Source organism: Rhinolophus sinicus, chromosome 17 (genome assembly GCF_057876585.1).
Source record: "Rhinolophus sinicus isolate RSI-liver-muscle chromosome 17, RSI-T2T, whole genome shotgun sequence".
NCBI classification, from domain to species: Eukaryota; Metazoa; Chordata; class Mammalia; order Chiroptera; family Rhinolophidae; genus Rhinolophus; species Rhinolophus sinicus.
Window position 1 is genome coordinate 166772501 of NC_142517.1, and position 22894 is coordinate 166795394.

General features: G+C 35.0%; 1 protein-coding gene across 9 annotated transcripts in view; it reads right to left on the reverse strand.

The window, feature by feature from the left end:
• ZNF385B (zinc finger protein 385B) overlaps positions 1 to 22894 on the reverse strand; it is a 375248-nt gene that overhangs the window by 5784 nt on the left and 346570 nt on the right. For all 9 annotated transcript variants that reach the window (XM_074338711.2, XM_019739352.3, XM_019739353.3 and 6 more), the window contains one exon: positions 12890 to 13052. In XM_074338711.2, the coding sequence (XP_074194812.2) occupies positions 12890 to 13052 (163 nt within the window). The remainder of the gene's footprint in view (positions 1 to 12889; positions 13053 to 22894) is intronic.

Consider the following 22894-nt stretch of genomic DNA (forward strand, 5'->3'; position numbering starts at 1 on the left):
ACTACTCATGTTTTAATTAGGACATGGGTATAAATTAAAATTCAATGTTTACACTAAGTTAAACATTTTAACTTTGGGGTGTGGGTAGAGAGGAGGGAAGAAAACATGGTTTATTTTGGTTATCCTTAGTTAAGTTTTTGCTGCTCTTTGAATGGACATGAAATTTATCCAAAATACAGGATGCAAACATTTCATTATACTTATTAATTACTACCAGTCTCAATCATGAATGTTAAATAATGACATTAACTATAAGCATAATATGAGGATTAGCGAAATAATTTACAGACATCTTGGCATTTTGATCATGTAGCTACTAAATGCTTATAATCCCCAAGGCCCATGCGCAGCCTATAAGAGGGTCCAAAGTGACTTTAACTCTTCAGGTTCATTTGCTATTCAAGACAGGCTCTGTTCAGTGGGTCCTTTGGGAAAGGAACCGGAACTTCTGAGGCAACAGCAAAATCCATCCCATGTTTAATCCTACCAGAGCTGGTGATCTTAGAAACTATCTATAGATATGTTAATAAACTCTCATTATCCTTAGGTGCCCCAGTCTGTATTCCTTTTCAGCAACTTTATTAAAACTTCAGAATGCCATGAAGTATGATAGAAAAGATCTTAGATGTTTACTGAACTGACCTCAACAGTAGGAGAGAAGGAAATAAAATCATCCTTCCTAACTGGTAATAGTAAGTACATTAGACTGATGATTATTTCAGGCCTGGAACTCTCTCATCTATAAGGATCCCTCAGACTGAATTTGTGATTTTAAAGAATGAACAAAGTGAAATAATTCAGTCATTTTAACATTTGCCTTTGTGGAATTACTGTTTCTTGTGATGGAAACAAGTTATTGCACAGCAAAACCTTTCCTTGCTTCAAGCATTTCACAAAGTATTTCATATAAACATGACCTAAGGAATCTGATCTGTTTTAGTCATTTACTCACCCATCCTCTCTCTTAGTCAGATTACTATCTGACTGCCCCTTATACTGATCTCCCTCATATATTCTTACACTTATAAAGAATTCCACAATTTACAAAACGCTATCGCTTACATTACCTTATTATCTCTTACAACAAATTTGTAAAATAGGTAAGGCTGAAAATGATTATACTTATCTTAAAGATGAGGAAACTGAGGCTCATCAAAATTAAATAATAGCCCACAGGTTAGTAGGGGGCATAAGTGAGCATGCTGTTTTCTCTAGCTATTCACTGCGTAATAAATCACTCTTACTGAACAAAGTCAGGGCTTCCTATGACATGAACATTATACTATAAAAGGCATACAATAGTCACCGGGAGGTGTGTAAAAGCTGTTGCTTTGTTTTATAATTACAGTTTAGTTTTAAAGCATATTTGCCTTAAATGGAAATACCTATCCTATTCAACAATTACCTGATTCAGGTTACATACAGAAGATGGACAAAATTACGTCTTTCTTTCTATATCCTTATTTCTTTAAGAAAAATTAAACACTTCCTTTTCACATCTTTTTCAAAAGAGGTAATTTTTTCATGAACAAATACATGAACAATATGCTAATTCTGACAGCCTGCTAGACATTGAAGAGAGTAATAAATAAAGTAGGTACAGCCTTTAAGAAAGTAACAGTTTAGCAGAGGAAATGAAATAGTCATTCAGAGATTTCTAATTTATGATGGAAACTGGTAAGAGGCAGGAGAACATAGAGTAGGTTATGATTACTTCTGGCTAGGAAAAGAGACATTTTTCATAAAGGAAGTGGCCTTTTGGCTGGGTTTTGAAGGTTAGATTTAGATAAACAGAATGGGGTGAAAAGGAGTGAAAAGTGGAAGTATGAGGAAATGCTTAGGTGTTAGAAAGCTTGGGGTTTGCTTGGTTGAACATCTATTTGGGCATAGATGATGGCAGCAAGTGTAAAGAAAGAGATAACTATAAAGGCGGACTGAGTCAGAAGGCAGACCATACCTTAAAACTATTAAAATAGAGATGAAAGATGGCCATTTCCCATTTAAAAAAAATATTAAGAGGTGTGGTATGTATAACATTTACATGATCTAATATTTAGATAAATTATGTTTTAGTTTTTATCCCCTAGATAGGTCAAAGGCTTAATCTTTGAGAACATTAAGGATATATTTTGACTTTGGAAATGTGTAAGTGGTTCCATCATATTCAGGGAATTCTACCATTAGATTGATAATACTAGCTAGTAAATAACACAGATCCTAAAATCAGGGAAGTCACTTATGCAGTAATATATTTAAATTGTGGCCTTCTTTCTGGACATGTAAACTTATAAGCGTCAAAGCCTATATTTATGATTTCTCATTTTAATTGCTTGATATTTTAATCAAAATCCATTATACTATTTCTCTTTCCTTACTGACATTTTTAAAGCCTTCTTATTTTGTGTATTAGAAAGTTTAATTAATGTACTGTTTACTTCTGTTTCTTTTAATAAAGATGCATGTCATCTGGAACTTCTGGTTAATAGGAATTCCACTTTCAAGTATTCCCTCACCTAATGTTAATTAGCAGGGTTTCTGACTGTCTTAATTATTTCCTGATTACTCAAACACTTTTTTAAAGGTTTTATCCTACAGGATTTTGAAGCAAAATTTGCTTAGCTACATCAGAATTGCCCTTTGTAACAGATATCCATAATTTATGCAGCCAAATGAATTTAGTTCTTCAAAGTTGCCTCTTTGGGAGGTTCCACATGAATTCCCTTACTTTCCAAAGCTCTAAACATTCTGAAAACCTCTTTTTTCGGAACTGTTTTCATATCCAGTTTATAAACCATGTGAAAGAAATCAGTCTTCAATACATATTTGTCACCTTTATTTTTTACACCAAAAACGTCGCTCAAATCAACCCACCTATTCATCAAACATAGCACTATATTACTCAGATACAGCCTCAGAGGAATAATACGCTAACACAGAAGATGCAAAGAACATGACGAAAGTCCTAAAATATTACACATTGGAACTATCTGATACTGGTGGGCCCTTTACATCCAACGCCACGTTATGTCTCATGTTAAATTCCAGAAACTGTCTCTTCAAGCTTGTTAATTCCTAATTAATTAAACTAACATCTAATTTTCATATCTTGGCTTCTAGACTAATCCTGGAAGCAGGGAAAATTGTCTATAAATTAAAAACGACTCTTCACCGAATCTGAATCTGTATATCCTTTCCTTAAAAACACAAAAAAAGCTTTTTTTTTTCTTTAGGTAACTTAAGACCCATGAAAGTCAGGTGACTCATTTCCTAAATGTCCTAAACTGTAATTTTCTTCCATCTATGATCCTGATTTAGGATATCCCTGCTTTTTCCATTTGAAACCTGTCAGTTGGGCTCTGGCTATTAGGTTAGCCCCTGTGGTGATTTTGTGGTCCAGTGATATGACAGTAATTGCCCTCCTTGTCCGAGATCTGTATGACAGCTGCCCCACTGTCCCTTGTGCCACTTTGTTGGGGAGTAGAAGCTGTCACCCTCACACCCAGATAAAACAGTGGCACCTCCAGATATGTCCATGTTGAAAGCTGGCAGCCTCCCCTCTGTATCAGTGAACTGGCACTGGTATTAGTGACCTTGTCATTTTTCTAAGCGAGCACAAAAGAGGGCTTGTTTGCTAGAGTTTGAATCTAATGAACAGCTTTCTCCTATTTTGTGTAGTTTTCTAGCCATTTGACTTGTACAATAGAGAAATCATATTTCAACTTCTTCAGGTTGAAAAATTGCCCCTTTTCCGATTTGTCAGTAAGAGATGTGAAGCAGCTTTATTATGGAAAATAGAATCACTAACTCGTGTCACTTAAATCAAGTCCCTCAGGGAGTAGATATAGTAACGATTCAAAGACAGGGATAAGATTAAAAACTAATTTTCTAGGTGGAATGAGGAGCAGGCTCTTTTTCTTCTAAATGAATGGCCCTTTACAAAGGAGACGTAGATTCACAAGGTACAAGGAAAACATTTGAATTCTCCTCCCGCCTCCTTCCTCTCTAGATGCAGAGTTTAGGGTTTAGCTTTGATACTCCAAGGAGAGTGAAATACACACTGACAATGGAAAGGTCAGCCTGAGAGGTATTGAGGAAACAGCTTTTCTTCATCTAAAAAAATGTATCTTAAATGAAGGCAACAAAGTATAGCAGTCTTAGCAGTACTTGTAACTTTGTCACCAATACATATCAGATATTTCCATTGGATATTACAGTTGTTATAGAAAGCTTGAAATACCATTTATGCTCGTCTCTACTTCAGAATTACGGTAGCTATTAGACCTGTTGCTAGATCTTAATTAATGCATTATTACTGTATTACCATATCATAACAAGAAACTGATAACTGTATTTCAATATATTTAGTTTTCTTTATAAAACTTTCATTTCATTTTTATGGAATTCAAAACACCATTCTGAAAATAGGCTTCATTAGTCGGCCACGGGAAGAGGTTAAGAAGCTCTGAGTTTACGCTTATCACTTCATTCTGCCTGCATTTCTGTCCTTAGCCACCATTTCAACCACTTTCTTACCAACATCCTAAATTCCCTTCCTTGTTCCCAAGTGTCCTTTCATTACTTCGGTTATTTGAACAGGGCATTCTTTCTTTCACATATCGAGTCCTGTGGAGGACTGGTCCCTCTGATGAGAATCCTCTTACCCTCCACCCCCAAACCAGGTTCCCTGTTTGCCTGGCTATCTTCTTCTCACCCATCAGGCATAGAGAGCTGAAACCTATTGCTTGGGACTTCCCTTCCTTCCCAGACTAGGTCAGCACGCTTTTCTTTTCAGTCATCAAGCACACGTTCACTATCTACACATGAGAGCAAGGCCCATGCCTCCTGGATTCCTTGTCATATACCCAGTGCCTAGCATGATGCTGGGTATTCAGTGGGGACTCAATAAATATGTGCAAACACACACATGAATAAACCATTTTTCTAAAACTTTCAATTTAATGTATTTTGTATCTTTTTGATTTAATGTATTACATGTACTTTCATGTTGTTACTTTTATTTACTTTAAAGCTGTATAATACTCTATTGGATACAAGTAGTTTATTTAAATAATTTCCCTAATACTGATCATCTTGTTTCAAGTTTTCATTAACACAAATAATGCTACAATGGGCATCTTCATGCATAACATTTTATTTTTTTTGCTTGGTATTTAGGATGATTTTCTTGATATTAGTTACAGGAAGAAGAATTAACTGGTCTAATGGAATGAACAGATTTTTGGTTTTTGATTTATCTTATGACACTGCTTTTCAAAAGGGTTCTTTCAATTTGAAATACTGTAATATAAACCGAAAATCTCCTAATGATTTTTCAAAGTACTTAAAAATACTTTTACTGGCTATTAATCATTATGTCTTATGGATTAGTCAAATGATTGGGTAAAATTTTGGTTGAAAAAGAATAAAATAAACAAATGTTTCCAAACTCAAAATGTGGTATACTGATTAATTTTCACATTGAGTAAAAATATTTTATTTGTTAATAGAGAACTAAGAACAAAGATATTGTGCTAGGTAGGGAAGACAAATCATTTTAACTTAAATATGGCCACTTTGCTAGTTAAATATGCAAAAATCATCATAAGACTCTGATAGAAGTTCAAATATTGGGAAGCAAGGTATAAAATACTCTCTATTGTAGCAAGAAATTCTAGTATTTATGTCATTTTATATTTGAAAGAAAACAAAGTGTTAAGCAATTAATAGCACATAAGAAAATACCAAAAAATTGTACACTAAGAAAAAGTTGTGCAGGAAGCTAGGAAAAAAAAAATGTATGAGCTGACAAGTTTTTCCTATTTACTGACATAGATGCCAGCAGGAACTTGGCAATCAGAGCCATGTTTCCTATTCTGATTGCACCCTCCCCACTGCTTCTTTGATTTCAGTATCCAACCCTGGCTCTAACGGAGGGTGGGGAGTAGAGGTGGGGTGTCTCCAGAGGAAGCACCCAATTTTCTTCCTCAACAAATGGAGATGTGTTGGATTATCCATTATTTTATTACTGCAAAGGTAATATAGAGCGGATTGTTGACCTGTGAGGTAGGGCATCTATCTTACTGAATACAAAGAAAAAGAGTTAAGCAGTGTCTTTTTGCCCTGTCTGTATTCTCAGAGGGCACCTGAGCTTCCCTCATTAAATTCTACTTAATGATATTAATTTAATATATGCTAACTATATGACTGCCCTGTACAGGATGAAGTACCAGGAGCAGCTGGGGACATAATGGATGGATACATTAACCAGTGGGAGAATGAGTAGAAAGACTTTTCCTACATTACACAAAAATGTGAGGAAGACCAAGCAGGTCCTCCGCATCTTTAAATGTTCCACTGGGAGAGTAGGCTCATCAAGTCTTAATGTCTGGGAATGAAAACACAAGTGCAATAATTACTATGAGATAACAAAGCAAGCACATGAAGAGGAATGTAAGTGCAGACCACTGTTGCATAGTAGCATGGCATGAAATAATTGCAGAGTCCAGATAAGGACAGGGTCTGGAAATTTCTTTGAACAAATGGCTGCATTTTATGGCTACTATTTTCTGAGTGTCTGTCAAGTTATAGGCACTGAGCCAGGCCTCTAGGAGGTAGGTATTAGCCCTCCCATTTTATAGATGGGGAAATAGAAGGCCAGTGAATATGACTTGGTCAAGGTCATAAGGTCAGTGAGAGGTGGAGCTAATCTGTCTGATTTCAAGCTCCTGTTCTTTTTACTATGCTATACATGCAAAGGAAATAAATGTTACTCAAGAATCATACCTTGGTTAATATATTCATATTCAAAGCCACTTAAAACTTTTTTTTAAAACACAAAGCCGGTTGTAAAATAGGGTGTGGAAAGGGATAACACACCTTTCTGAGATATCAGACTTCTACAAGTATCACCTAGTGAAAAAAAATCTCAAATAGCCTTCATGTGCAGTTAAGTCCATGAACCTTTCCAAAGATAGCATATCATGGTAGTGAATTTGAGGGGCTGCACCGGTGAGACTTTGGCCTTGAAATTACTTTCTATCTGAATGACTCTGAGCCATTATTTCCTCTCTCTAGGTCTTATTTTCTAGTATCCATCAGAGAATTGTTGTAATCTTTAAGTAAGATAGTATATATAAAATGTTCAGCACATTAGTCTTGGGCACATAACGATCACCCAGCTAACATTATTATTAGTACTGCTGTTAAAATTATTTTTTGCATAAGTCTAATAAGCTTGGATCTGATTTTCTCGAATATGTTATATTACGTGCTGCATAATGAAAGATGATGAGAGCTGACTACCTCTCACTGATAGCAGCAAGAGGGGACAGCTAAAATAAAATGCCACAGGAGGACCAAAAAAACAAAACAAAAAAGATAAAACAAAACATAACAAAAAACTCCACAAAACCCCTCAAAACAAATTATGTCAATAATAGGCATTTTTTTTCATGCTTTACATTTTGCAAAAGTCTTTCATATTTAACTTGATCCATTCAACATTGCTATGATGTACAGAGGGCATTATTCCCACTTCACAGATGAGAAAAGAGATGCTCAGAGAATGTGATGCCTTCTCTGGAGTCATAGCTAGTCAAAAGAGCAAAGAGTACCACCGTCTATTGATGTACTGTCCAGTACAGTGGCCATGTGTGGCTACTTAAAATGAAATATTCAGTTCCTTAGTAACACAAGCCACATTTCAAGTGCTGAATAGCTATGTGTGGCTAACGGCATGTATGTTGGATAACACAGATATAGACCATTGTTATCACCATGGAATATTTTATTGGATAGTGTTGTCTATAGAAATGAGAGCACCAAACCATTACTGCACTATACTATGCCCAATGTCCATAACAGTAAACCTGGTCCTCAGAGAAAGAAGTCAGGGGAGAGAAAACAACTATAGAAATGTTTCTATAAAAAACACTTCAAACTTTATACCATAAAGCCAAATTTGTGTGGCACTGGACTGTAAGCATAATCAGAATCGGGCCCAGAATCCCCCAAATTGTCTAGTACCAGTGCTCTGCATACAGAATCTACCAATATTTACTGAGTAATTCTATTTGATCATCCACCAATTTCAGAAAAATATGTCACTGTAAGAGAATTCTTCCTGAAGCAAGTAAGTGGAATGTCATAAAAATGTAAGTAATAACCTTTGTAAAAAATAAAATCTCAAGGGCATTTATGGTTGTGATTTTACAAAATTATTCAATGTACTTACAAAATCCTTTTAAATTCCAATATCTTCTAATGGTGATATAAGCCTCAAGGAGATATCCAAGGTTTTGCTTTTTAGAAAGGTTTATAACATATCCCTAGTAAATCATAAGTTAATAGTTCCTCAGTAAATCGTCAGTCAGTCTCAACTTTTGGTTCACTTTCTCAGAGCAACATTAGGAAATAGCTTTTAGAAGTGGAGAACCTAACAATAAATGTTCAGTATTATTTGGAAGCAAAAGAAATGCTCAAAAGTTTCAGAAGTTAGTTTTCAGAGTGTGAGAAACACTTAACTACCTAAGAATCTTCAGCCTTGCCTAGCAGGTTGCAGTTGTCAAATTCAAGGTGTAAGGGCAAAGATAGAGGTGGTTTCATTTTTTAAATTGACTTTGAAAGTCTCAATGATATATGTACATTTCATGAAAATATGAGCCTTACTACAATAGTCTGTTCTCTTTAGACAGATGGGACTCAATTTATGTTCTACATGACGTACCCCAGAATTTCAGACTTAAGATGCTTGTCATAAATATAGTTAATCTATTATTTTAGGAGGGATACTAAATCTCGGCCTCCTGGATTTGGATATATGTATGCCAAATTTATGATGGCGCTTCTCTATGAATGACAGATGCTGCCAAAGCAGAAAACTATCATTTTCTTCTACTCAACAGCACAAGGTCCTCCTGGAGACAGAAAGGGGGAAGGGGTGGTTCCGAGACCTTGCTAGCTAATCGATAGAGTCCTGCGGCCGTCAGCGGAAATGAGAAGTTGTCATTTGGAAAACTTGGCCCCATTTGTAACAAGACATAAAAACTGTGAAACACACAGGGGAACCCATAAAAATGACGAGGAGAGGGTCTGCATTTGTATCCTTGACAGAAAAACTCTTCAACAAAATTGAAAGTGCTCTTTCATAAAGCCACAGGGTACCCGTAAAAAGCTAAACTGCAGCCTTTCTAGGCAAATCATGATCTACTAGTTGATAATTGCTCTGGGTTCACACCCAAGAAATTGCCACCATGCAAAAGCACAATATACTGAAAACTAAAATGAGTTGTTTTGAGGTAGCCTATCTTCTTTCCTTCCTTCTTATGTCTTTTCTGACACTGTCATCTCACAGTCTCCATGTTATGTTCACGGGTACGGGATAAATAAAACAATCTCCATGTTGCTAGTGGAAATATTTTAGATGGAATGATGCAAAATGCTACTGAAAATGTGGACAACCCAGCTGGACCCTTGAAGAAGCTATTCAAGGCTCCTGCCATGTTGGTGATGCCCTTCCAGTGTTGACCTCTATCTCAGTCAGTATATTTGGCTTCGACACACAGAGTCTACAATTGTCAAGCTGGAGCTTTTGAGAACATCTGTCATTTTTCTGAAACGAGTGTTTTCATTCAAACTTGCCCTTGAAAAGATTTGTAACTTCTAAAGCTTTGTTCTATTAAGGTTAAATGCTATAGACAACATACTGCACAGGAACGAAGGATTATCAATAAAACAAAGCCTTAACGGCCCTTTCAATGCCATAGCTCCTACTGAAAACATATCAACAGTCATCAAGCTATTTAAAAGTCATATATGGTCCTACTCACTAATTCTTTAAAAAGTGTTTTAGTGGCCTGACTTTGCCCATTGGGATTCTTGCATTCACTCTCCCAAGTCAGAGAAGTTTAGAAGTAACGGGACTAATGGGATATGCATGGAACAAGAAGCTCTGAGTTCCTATTATGACTCTATTGCGATATGAGTTGTGAACCTCCCATAAGCCATTTAACCCTTCCAAGACCCAGGTTCTTTGTTGTTACCATATTTTTGAGAGTACCTTAAAGGTGGTAACCATATATTACTTTTCTTTATAGTCCGAATATCCAACACAATAATAATAATAATAATAATAATAATAATAATAAAACATGCTAGGTTGGAAGTTGAGAGCAAGAAAATGTCTTTCTGTTCACTGCTGCACCCCAGCATCTGGCAAAATATACAGATTGACTATGCTATTGGTATAATAATATGTATTATTGAGTGAATAAATGGATATAAAGTTGAATTAATAAATGGATATAAAGTTGAGTGAATAAATGGATAAAAGGTCCCACAATGAGGACCTTGCCTCAGTTTGCTATCTTGTAAACTGGAGATAATATTTGACCCTAATATCTGGTAGATCTTGGTTAAAAATCAATGAAAGATGAATACTAATTTCAGCCCTACCAGTTACAGGGGTGTTGAGATGATCATATGAAAAACACTTGGGTATGTGACTGGATTTTGTAAACTGAACAAATTGAAGGTGTTTCTATTGTTATATTTCAAGCAGAACATGCTGGTTCCATCATCTTTGCTCTTAATTGCATTTATAAAAATATCGAAAGCATTCTAAATCATTCCATCTGCTTTCAGCTGTTTAGATAGCAGCTGATTAAAGGCTGTTCAGCTCTAAATAGCTTTATACATTTTGAAGAACTAGAAATGTATTTTTCTCATCTTGGTATTGAATTAAGTTTTGTAAAAAAACATCTTCTGCTAAAGACTAGACATATGGACCATTAGGATGACTATCACAATATTTTATCATTAGGTTGATTATCACAATATTATTTTCAAAAAACAAGGGTTTTCAAAGGCTCTGTGTTTTCTGTTTTTTGAACCTGTTATGAGTGGTTAAATGTTGCCACAAAAGAACATTCAATTTGATGTATGGGGCATATTATCACAGGGAGGTGTACTGTCATATGGCATTATGACACTTGAACTCTAGGGAGAAATTTGGGTAGAGTGTCTGGCCAATATGTTCTCACCATCTTCCTGAAGCTGCCTACTTCTGGCTGTGTTTTGACCCCAATTCTCCCAAAACACATTTCTCCTCCCTCCTACCATGTTTTGAACTCCCATTAATGCATCATTAAAGACTGGGATAGATCCTAGGAGACCACAAAGCCAATTCTTTGGATTTTACATTTAATTCTACTCCAACTTCTAAAAAGTGAACAGGATAACTATTCTTACTTAACTGCCTTTAATAAAACATATATAATTTTTTTCTAATCAAGTATATAATTCAAGTAATAAAAGCTTTGACAGAGTATTGTTTCATAGAGGCCACAATATTCTATAGAAAATGAAAACAAGCAGGAAGTCAGGAGATGACGGATTCTGTTCTTCCAAACATTGGGTAACCTCCAGCAAATAACTGCCACAATGGGGACCTTGCCTCAGTTTGCTATCTTGTAAACTGGAGATAATATTTTACCCTAATATCTGGTAGATCTTGATTAAAAATTAGTTAGATAATATACGTAAAAAGGCTCTGTTCTTTAGAAGGGGAGAAGTGTGATACACTAATCCAGTATTGATTATTTCTTCATCAGATCACATGATTTAGTCATTCTCTCACACAAAGAACAAAAATAATCGTTATTACCAAATTTGGGTTAGCTCACTCCTTCGAGGCAGCAGAGCTTTTGGAACCAGCATTTATGGCACCTAATTAACCATGGTCCCTTCCTACATAGTCTTTTTGTCTGACCAGGATTTTCTGAATCTTCTTCTTACAGTAACGGATTTGTGCCTTCCCAAAAGTCCTGGGAAGCCACAGGAAAGCGTTATGAAGTCTTCCTCAAATTCTACAATGTTTGAAGAGCAAAAGAGAGTCAGAAGTGTGTGTTTGTGTGTGTGTGTGTGTGTGTGTGTGTGTGTGTTTCCAGTAACAGAGAGGTCTAGGTCTCAAAAGAGAGAGTCAAACAGAGAAAGATATATTCTCTTAGTCTCCTTTAATAAACACTGGTCCTCAACTAGTTACTAAAATAACATGACTCATCCATCCTGGACCCAGAGGGGCAGATGTACGTGTGCAAAAGCCTATTAAATTTATCCAATTTCATGGCATACATGCTAGAAAAATGACTTTTTTCTCTTCTCTCTGAGTCATTTAGTTTGAACCTACTCAGAAAAACTGCCAATTCACCGGGACTGTGAAATATGGACACTTCTTAAAAGAGACTTCCACTAGTAGCCATTTCCAATTATATGAAGTTCTTCTGTTAGTCAATTAATAACTTTGTAAATAGTTCCCTTAAAGTCCTTGAGTTCATTTGTAACTCTGAGGGGAACTCTGTAAAGATCTTCAAAAATCAAAATCTTTTATTATTGAGCACATTTTCAGATTCATTTAATAATGCCACTGTCTCAGAAAACTTCACCGTTTTGCTCCCCCACGCCCCTTCACTGCAGTAAAACAACATAAAAAGCCTATCAGTAAACAAATTTAAGAATTCCTGAAAAAGTTTATAGTAAAAATCAAACATAAAAAGAGTAGAAAGGAATAATAAACTCAGCATTTTGGATCCATTTCTTGATGTTTGTCTAAACACATTGTGACCAAGGAGCCTCTACTTATTTTCATGCATATATATGTATATATATTTCCACGCACATATATACTTAAATGTATATATTTAACAACATGGAATGGTAACATATCAAATACTTAGATTCCGTGCACACATATAACCTCCTGTGAAGGAAACATATTAATATTATAAAAACGAGTCATGGAGAAAACATGCAACAGCTGAGCAAAGGAGAGTGGGATTGGGGCAGGGGACCAGGAGGAACACAAAGAATGTAAAGAACAAAAAGTGTCATTGACCTGATTTGTCAGAGCTGTTGCCTGTGATTGGCGTGATGGAGCAGCTGGGATTAGCCTTTGCGCTGTCCTTGGAAGAAACCATTTTGGGTTTATTTTTCGTTGCCTCTAGTGCTTTGACCTTCTTGGCATGTTTACTTCCTTTGTAGTGGGCCTCGGCCTGGCTCTACAAAGGAGAACAAATCAGGCTCATTTTTTGCTACTTACAAACACCACAATGGATGATCATGCAGGAAAAAAATACATTCAATCGTAGGCACCACACACATTTACAACTCAGCACTCAACTACATTTTGGCATTTCGTGACGTGGTAGACCAGTATGTAAGAGGTTTTTGCATATTGAAACCTTTTGTACAACACAGACGACCTGTATCTTTCAAAACCAGACACTACTTGAGCGGACAATAGGGCCAGGGCAAAACTGTGACAAAGGTAAGCTTTGTCATCAGAGCCTTCTGCCACTGTCCTTGGGGGTTACTTTTCAAACGTTTGGCTGACAGCAAGCTGCTTTGAGTGTCCTACCTGGCTATGTCCTTCCACAACCATGACTTTTGTTTCCCTTCAGGTAAAAACCTGTCTGCGCTGCATCTACTTTCTTCTGGACTCTGCTCTGAGAGCAAGTGTTGTGACAAAGCAACTTTCTAGTGAGTGGAGATGGTACTACATTTTGGAGGCATCCACATGTGTTTCATGCCTCCTTTTGATGATTCCAGTTCTAACAACAGATGATATGAGCCACAAAGTGGGTAGGGAAAATCCTTGTCTCTGATCTCAGGTGTGGTTCTGAAGTCAAAGCAGTTAGTGGTACATTCACTTATACATAAAGCACAGGTGAAACTGTGACTTCAATACTAGATCAAAAGGAAGAGACGCGCTCGAGACAAGGGACTACTAAAAAATATTCAAAAGACAAAAACAAATTACCACAAAACAAGAAAACATTTACTGACATCGGGAAAATTCCCCACTGCCTAAAGAACAATGATTTTGTATTTTTGGCATCAAGTACTAACACACATATTAACAAAAGAATAAGTATATTCACTTCAATTTCATTTCGAATAGACTCTGAAAATATAAACACTCATTTGGCAAAAACAAAAACACATATAATATGGCATATTAGCTTACTTATAAAAGTGAAATGGCTGATAAACCTATCATATAAAACACGTTTTTGTGAGATGATTTCTAAAGTAATAACTTTTTAACATCAGTTCTCCTTATATATATACCTGTATATGTTTGAAGATGATTATACCAAGGTTTTTATTCATTTTCCTCAGCAAGCAGAATATAAGTGGTGTGTGTGTGTGTGTGTGTGTGTGTGTGTGTGTACGTGTGTAGGTAGGTCGGTTGGTAGGTAGGCAGAAGTGACAATGAACAGAATGAGCCAGGTCATGATTCTATGTTTCAATAAAAGATATACAAGTGATTTTCCTAGCATATAACCCCGATCACACAAGGTCAGTGACCTTGTGTTAACTGTACATTGTTCCTAACTTCCTAAATATCTTTTCGTAAGTACCATTTTAGATCGTCATTGACCTATCATTGCTCTTGTTTGGTTTGCTCAAGGACTTCTCTGTCAAGTTGAAAAAAAAAAATCCCAAGGGAGAAGAAAAGTATAACATTATTGTAAGTCTTTTATGTATTACCAACCAAGAATGGTTAAGTCCAGCTAATATAGTTGAACAGATATAAATTTAAAAATATATATAAATGTATAAATTGATAATGTGCAGTGACAACAATAATGACTATTATTATTAGGCCTCTGCCAAGCAGAGTTCTAAATGTATTACATGTATTAGCTCATTTAATTCTCATAATACTCTGTTAGGTAGGCTTATTAGTCAGCACTTTACAAATAAAACTCGGGGCACGGAGAAGTTAAATAACTTATGAAAAGTCACACAGATAGGTATAGAAGCCATTTTGCAGATCTGAAATGCTTACATATGTATCCCTATTTAACTATATACCCACACAGTCCACATACACATACTCACACTCAGATAACATTATAATTTTATTAGAAGTGAAAAAGTACACAGAAAGAAAGCACACTGCTTTTAATGACTCAGTGAAAGATTATGTTTTAACTGAAGTTTCTATGAGTAAGGAAAATCTACTTAATTCATGGGAAATACACTAGCATAATATACTAGGCATGACCCTTCTGGTGAGTAGCAAGAAAATCCCACTCTTTAGATATATAACAATTTCTACAAGATATCAGGATACTTCCTAGCATCAGGAGATTGCCTCCTCTTTCCAAGTATACCATATAGTGTAGTACTACTTTTGTGCCCTTTGGCTAAAGAAACATATGGTTCTCAAAATAAAACCTCCTAGCACAAGATAAGCAGAGTGTCACTTCCTCATTACTATTTTCTGGCATCACTGCAGAGAGTTAACAGCATCAATTAGCACTTGGGATAAAGATCCAGCTAAGTGGCACCTCACTGGAAGCCGAGATGGAAAGAATTCTCCATAGCCACTTTCTTTTTGAGTTCTGGGGCAGGGAGAGAAGTCCAACGAGGGTTCTTAGCTTGTCCTGACCATTGTTTGGGAACGATTGGGGAATAAAGGCAGTGGCGGGCACTGCTCACTCACATCTGGCACCCTTCCAACTCCCCTGTGGTATTCTTGGTAGTAGCACTTTGCTATCCTCAGGGCTGTATCAGAGGCAGTGTAAACAGCTTCTAAATCTTTGGCAAATCTTCAAATGAAACTGAGACACTGTTAAATAGTAACACGATTTAACCGGACTTCATTGTTTAGGAATCTCCTTAATTGAGGACTGAAAGAAACAAGGATAAGAGCCAGAAAACCTATGAACTAGGCAAAACAATCAAGTCCAATAGACAATGCCTCGTCTCACTTCTAAGAGATTTGGTTGACCACACTGACTTACTTTACATCTCAATGACAACTCAATACACACATATTTGTCTAGCACTAATGTCTTGTTTTCTGCTTCCCTGCCGAAAGGGCTGCTGTGCCCCCAACTAGAGTGATCAAAGCATTGCTAGAGCAAAGCATCTCGCCAAGCATTGCTAGAATTAGAGTTACCTAAACCACCATACTGACCTCCATACAAGAATCCGTTGCTATGTAGGTTCTTCTCTCAGGGGTCACTGTAGTAGTTACCTGACCACCCACTGGTAAAAGAATAGCTTTAACAGGAAATGACATCCTAGAATTTTTTCTTCCATTCATGTCCTTTGTTGCTAATACCGTTCACTTTCCCAAATCCTCTACATCTCTAGGGACCCTACTGGTCCAAACAAAAAAGATAAATGATGAGATAATGTATGGCTTTAAAAAAAACAGTACTAATGTAACATTCTAAAATTCACTGTGCTCCCATTTCGGATTTTTACCTTATTTCTAATTTGTGCTTCAGAGAAGTGGTTAGGATCTTGAAACATGACGTTAAACAGTGTTCATTTTGTCCAGAAAGGACAGCCAAACTCAAACTCACCAAGTGGCTGGGAAGGTCAATGTCACTGGAGAAAGTCCTCAACTATTTATCAATAAAAACAATTTCTTTCTTTGGGATTTAAAAAAGAAATTAGAACTGATACCTTAATTCAAAAAACTACATCATTAAAACTATTGGCACCTTTTATTATGAATGAGATTTCAATGTGTTAAGCAGTGTTATATGGGAAATAGCAGAGGTCAGTTAATTTTCAGAAACACTTTATACACTAACATGCCAAATAAAACAGATGTCAAATGAACTAACATAAAAACAGGCTAAACTAACAAGGGGAAAACCTGATTATTTACTCTACGAAGAATTATTTAGCATGTGTCATGTGCTACACATTGTGAAAGATTAAAAGCAAAGACTCCTACTTGCAAGAAAGGTAGTTGGAAGAAAAGACCTGAGTGCAAATAACTGTAACCCAAATCAGAGAGTGGAATTGTAAAATGGGAGCTAAAGAGAAGCAAAGGCATATGGGCCTCAGAGGAAAGGTAAATCTCTGGATTGCAGGGGATCATGGAAGCTTCATGAAAAAGTGACATGAGAGCTGGGCCATTTCGGGTGCAGGGTTCTCAAGTGGCAGTGTGGAGCGGGAGGGATGTAAGGCAAAGAGAACAGTGTGTGCTAGGGCAGTGAACTATGCAATGTTCCCTGGGCACATCTGCCTTTCAGCATCACTACAACACAGAGAGACACAAGGTCCGATAGGGAAAGGCTGCCATGTTGTGTTAGCTCAAAAATTATTATCTCCCGTAAAACAGAAAACATATGATAGAGTTCTAAAATTAAAAGAACCCAGATGTTCTAGTTGTAGGCATCATATATATATGTGTATATATATATATATATATATATATATATATATATATATATATATATACACACATATATATATATGTACATGGTTATGAAGATGTTGCTTTTACATCACTTAATGTTATCCTGTGCTCCAAACTATAATCCTATCCTAAAAGGATAATTAAATTATTTATATTGAAGCTTTAATAATTATTTGAGATAAAAGTGTGACACTTAAAATACTATAGCTAAACATATTAAGAAACATGAAAATTTACTGAGCAATAGCTAGATAATTACTTGAATCTTTGCTTTAACACAAGGCTATTTTTAACCATTAAAATGCTCTTTGAATATACCTGTTGCACTTGACGAGATCACATACTCTCAGAGACAAAGCTACAACATAAGGAACATAAGATGTACTAAGGAGAAAGGCTTACTTCATCCAAAGACTGCTAGTAAGTCTTTCTGCAGTTATTTGCAATTATAAGACCTGCAATATCAGTAATGACATACTACTGGATTTGATATTCACTTCATTCAATCCACATCTACTGGGATCTGTTGAAAACAAAGTCTAGACAAAATTATAACCATTATGAGAGTTTTAGCTTCAAAAGATACAATGTCTTCGCTAATTTCCAATTTATAGCTACATGAAACACTCAGGTTGTTATGGCTTGTCCAGAGTCGCCACATTGCATAAATGCTGGGGTTGGACATGCCACTCACATATAGTGCAGTGCACATGGTGTCCTCCAGATTCCTGAAAGGACAGTTATGACTGTGGCATTTCATATTTACAAGCTTTACAGTAGATACGTGAAAACCCATCAACTCCAAATATTTCTGTATTACTAAAGAGAAAAGTGGTTGCTTCTAGGAAGAAAACGAGTGCACTTTAGACAGCTAATTCTCTTTGGGCCTAATTTAGATTCTATCAAATATCACAAGACAGGAGTAGAGTTCTTGGGTTGCAGCTGATTTAAAAATGCCACCATTTGAATACATGAGTAGCACATTATAATTGTTCACATTATAAAGCAAATTAAATTATTTCTTAAAATACTAAGATCTTTAAGTGGGCTTCGAGTTAGTTTTTGCAATGCAGCCTAGCCTATTAGTCAGGTAAGAGTCTTGATGCTCGTATTTCTGGTGCATAATTCATTGGGAAATTCCTTTACACAGGAAAACACGGAGAAGCTACACATGGATCTAAAATTTGACAGAATTTACATGGTGAAATAGAAATACACTAAAGTTTAGAATACAGCAAAAAGTGGCTTTAAAAAAATACTTTTTAAAAATAAAAATATTTATTGTAGAGTTCCAAGATATCAAAATTTTGCCTTATTTTCCAAGTGAGTTTACATTTCAATTATGTGGAGGTGATTCTTAATTATAGGTGATTTCCAGCAATCTAAGATTCTTTCCCTGGATAACCAAACATATTTTCAGTTTAGGATTGAGTAGAACAGGCATACAAGAGAGTTATTGGAAATTGGCCATACCAGCTATGATCTGAGTCCCAAATTCTTCACTTGTTCAATTCTGTTCTCAATGCCTGTTAGCTCTTCATTTTCAAATTAGGCCATAACTTAAAATTATATCCTTTTAAAAACAAATTGCGGGTAAAGTTCATCCCAGAAGACTAATTTCTTAATTCTATTCTTAAATACTGCAAATGATAGAGACTATTTTGAAAATGATTTTCCACCCTAACAACCTAATGGAAGTAGATTTATGTGGATTTTTCAATGTACATAATAGATAATGAGATTTAGTTAACGAAATTTCTTTAACATTATCACAATTTAGTTAAGAATTCAGAAAAAAGTACCGACATGCTTATCCTAAGAAAATAAGACTGCTTACTTCTTCATTTTACATACATTACAATTTTTGAAAAGTGTATTTATTTTGTCTTCTGTGTGGGAGGTCACCATTTTACATTACATTACAATTTTTGAAAGGTGTATTTATTTTGTCTTCTGTGTTGGGAGGTCAATATCTGAGTCAATTTAATGTCAAATGTATGTGTAAAGTCCTAGTAAGTGTTGAGTTTAACTGAGGCAAAATGAAGTAAATTAACCCTAGAGAAATACGCCCTTAATCTTTCTTCCAAATCTTAAGGGGGAGTAAGTGATGAACTCCACACAGAATGACTTGATAAGCTACAGTCTTTAGGTTATTACGTCCAAAGTGGGAAAACCAGTGCTCTGTACACTAACAATTCTATGAAATAATGGGAACATTGGTAACTTATGAAAGATATCTCATTTTTTCAAATAAATATTAATATGGGAACCTAACCTGTTAGAACTTCTAAATCTTAGAATTTTTATGATACATATGGATATCATCTTTTATTTTTATAATAGGCTCCTAATTACAAAACATTAAGGATTTGTTAATAATTACTTAATATTATTGAGTCATTTATTTTATAATTTTCCAAAAAGTATTTAAAAGTGAAAATTATCTACTTCTCACAAATTAATTTCACATTTTATATTAAACTGGGAAATTTTACTTGACAATTTCCAGTTACCTTGAAATATAAAGAAAGTTATATCAGTTTATAGTGATTTCACAGTTACATCCCAGATTTCTAACATGTTTGAGAGTGCTGCTATCTTTCAGTGGGAAAATGGATTGCCATTGTGTGCTTTATAAGAGCGATTTTTGTTACTCAATGATAAGTAATGCAATATAATTCAAGTCCACACATTAAAGTTGTGACTCTACAGCGAACTAATTCAAGTCTTCTGATGGTCTTTTAAAATATTCTACATATTAATTTTTAATCATCCTAGAAGGTATTGCATTTACTTCCATTTCCATATTAAAGAAATTTAGCTAAATGATACATAATAAACCTAAAATTAGAATTTGCATTGTGTCTCCTTATATTTGACATATAAGATCCTTATTGTAGACCAAAGTGGCAAAGTAACTTTGAAAATGCAATGCTTAGAAAATTGGTTAAAGAATGGTTTTAGTAATATTTTATATATGCTTAATATATTATTTATCATTACTCATTTGAAAACCTTTTGTAATTCAGGTTTTTGTAAACTCATATCCCAAACCCCTAAACCAATTTTTAAAACCAATAGATATTTTATAATTCACAATTAAGTGAATTATGTAAATGTGAAGATTGATACTATATCTTTTCAAAACATACAAATATAACTAAGAGAAAATAAATTTAAAAATCTATATTTTTACTTAGCCAACCTGGGTCATGTTAAGGGTGTCTCTGTACTAAAGTACCAGATTAAACTAGAAGTTTTCATTCCAGAATAATCTGGTAGAATTTCTCATTTATAAGAGATTGGTCTACTGGAGGCAAACTAAAATAAAAATGCCTATAACTTTGATTCACCCATAAATACCAAAATATTTCAATATAATCTGTGAAATGCTAAGTGGACTTCCAGTTTCTGATTACGTGTGATATTTTCTAAAATTTCTATTCATCAATAATAGTCACAACAAAGGTTGCTCATATAATAGAGAATATATTAATGTGAACACTGTCCTCCTCATCCTTGAGTCTACTGAAGCACCTGTTCCATGGTACACACTCAATAAAGAGTGGGACAGAGTAAGAAAAACCTTCTAAATATCGAAATTTAACTCTGAGGGTCCACTCATTCTTTCATTCAACAAATGTTTATTGAATACGTGTTACATTCCAGGTATCATTCTAAGTACGTATTGTGGGATGCAGGTCTAGTGAAACTTACATTCTAGTATGAGGGACAGAAACAGTAAAATAAAAATTTAAATATATTTTTAAAAAATTTTATTAAAAATATCCTGACATACAATATTATATTAATTTCAGGTGTACATCATAGATATGCAACATTTATATACCTAAAGAAGTGATCACTATGATAAGTCCAGCAACCACCTGACACTGTACCACGCTATCACAATATTATTGACTATATTCCCTATGCTGTACATTACATCCCTATTTCTTATTTGTTTTATACCTGGAAATTTGGACCTCTTACTCCTCTTTACATTTTCTCTCCTTTTTAAATTTTTCAATTACAGTTTACATTCAATGTTATTTTATGTTAATTTCAGGTGTACAACGTAGTGGTTAGACATTTATATAAATAATTTAAGAAGTGATCCCCCTGACTAGTACTATACATAGTCTGGCACTATACATAGTTATTACCATATTATTGTTTCTTATGCTTTACTTTATATCCTCATGACTATTTTGTAACTACCAATTTGTACTTCTTAATCCCTTTCACCTTTTCACCCACCCTCCCCCCAATGCCCCTGCCATCTGGCAACCACCAAAATGTTCTCTGTATCTATGAGTTTGTTTCTGTTTTGTTTATTTTCTTCTTATATTCCACATATAAGCAAAAGCACATTGCATCTGTCTTTGTCTGCCTGACATACTCCACTCAGCCCAATACCCTCCAGGTCCATTTTTGATGGTAAGTGTTCAGTGAGAAGTGGTACATTTACGAATATGTTAGGTAGTACTACAAAAAAAAAAAAATTAAGAAAAGGAAAGGAGTATAGACTATGATGGGGTGTGGTGCCACTTCAAGTATCAAGAAGAGCCTGTCTTCTGAGGCAGCTGAATGAAGTGAAAGAATTAACTAGGTCAATATTTAGAAGAGCATTTCAGATCCCGGGAACAGCAATCGGCCATTGTAAAGATTCTAACTTCTATTCTGAGTAAATGGGAAATCCCAGCAGTGTTTTGAACAGAGGAGTAATCTTGTTTGACTTCTGTTTATAAAATGATCACTCTGGTTACTGTGTTGAGAACAAGCTATGTGTATACGGTGGGGAGGTTGGCATGAGGCAAAATAGAAGATGGGCCATTGTAATCATCCAGATAAGAGATATATAGGGTTCAAAATCAAATCCCACTGGAGGATTAGAAAGGCTTCCAAAGAATGATTTTCTTAACCACTAATTATACTATTAGGCAAATCTACAATCTTTGGTCTTGAATCATTCATAATTTCTATAGCATTTTATTCATATAACTGTTGCTAACCATTACTTTTGTGTTTTTGAAGTTTAAATTGTATTCTTTTTTTTTTTTTTTTGGTCTAGGTAATACAACCACACAGTTTTAAAGTATTTTAAAAAATATACAGAGTGATAAGTCTTTCAGACTCAGCGACTAGGTGTCACTTTCTGTGTATCCTGGCAGAGATGATTCACATGCCCATCAAGCAAATATACACATATTGGTGTATTTTTATTTTCTTTCATTTTTAGGCAAATAGCTACATACCACATATTTGTCCTGCATTTGGCTTTTTCTGTTTAGCAATAGATTGTAGAGAATTTTAAAAATGAGTAATTAGAAGATTTTCTGATTTTTAAATGGTTGTGTATATTTATTTCATGATATGAATGAACCATAATTTATTTCAACAGTATCTTATTGATAGATATGTAGGGTTTTTCCAAAGTTATGCTGTTACCCATGATGAAAAAATCAGCATTAGATAATTCAAATTATTATTTTTCTTCTTTTACAACTAGAAATATTTTTAAGTACTTTACTTGAACTAAAGCATACATTTAAAATTTTCTGAATTAGTTCCCATAGTCTAGTTTGTAATTATGGATATATTATATGTTCTCCTAAACATATTTCTTGGAATCAGGAAACAAAATGTGCCCTTTATCCCAGGCTT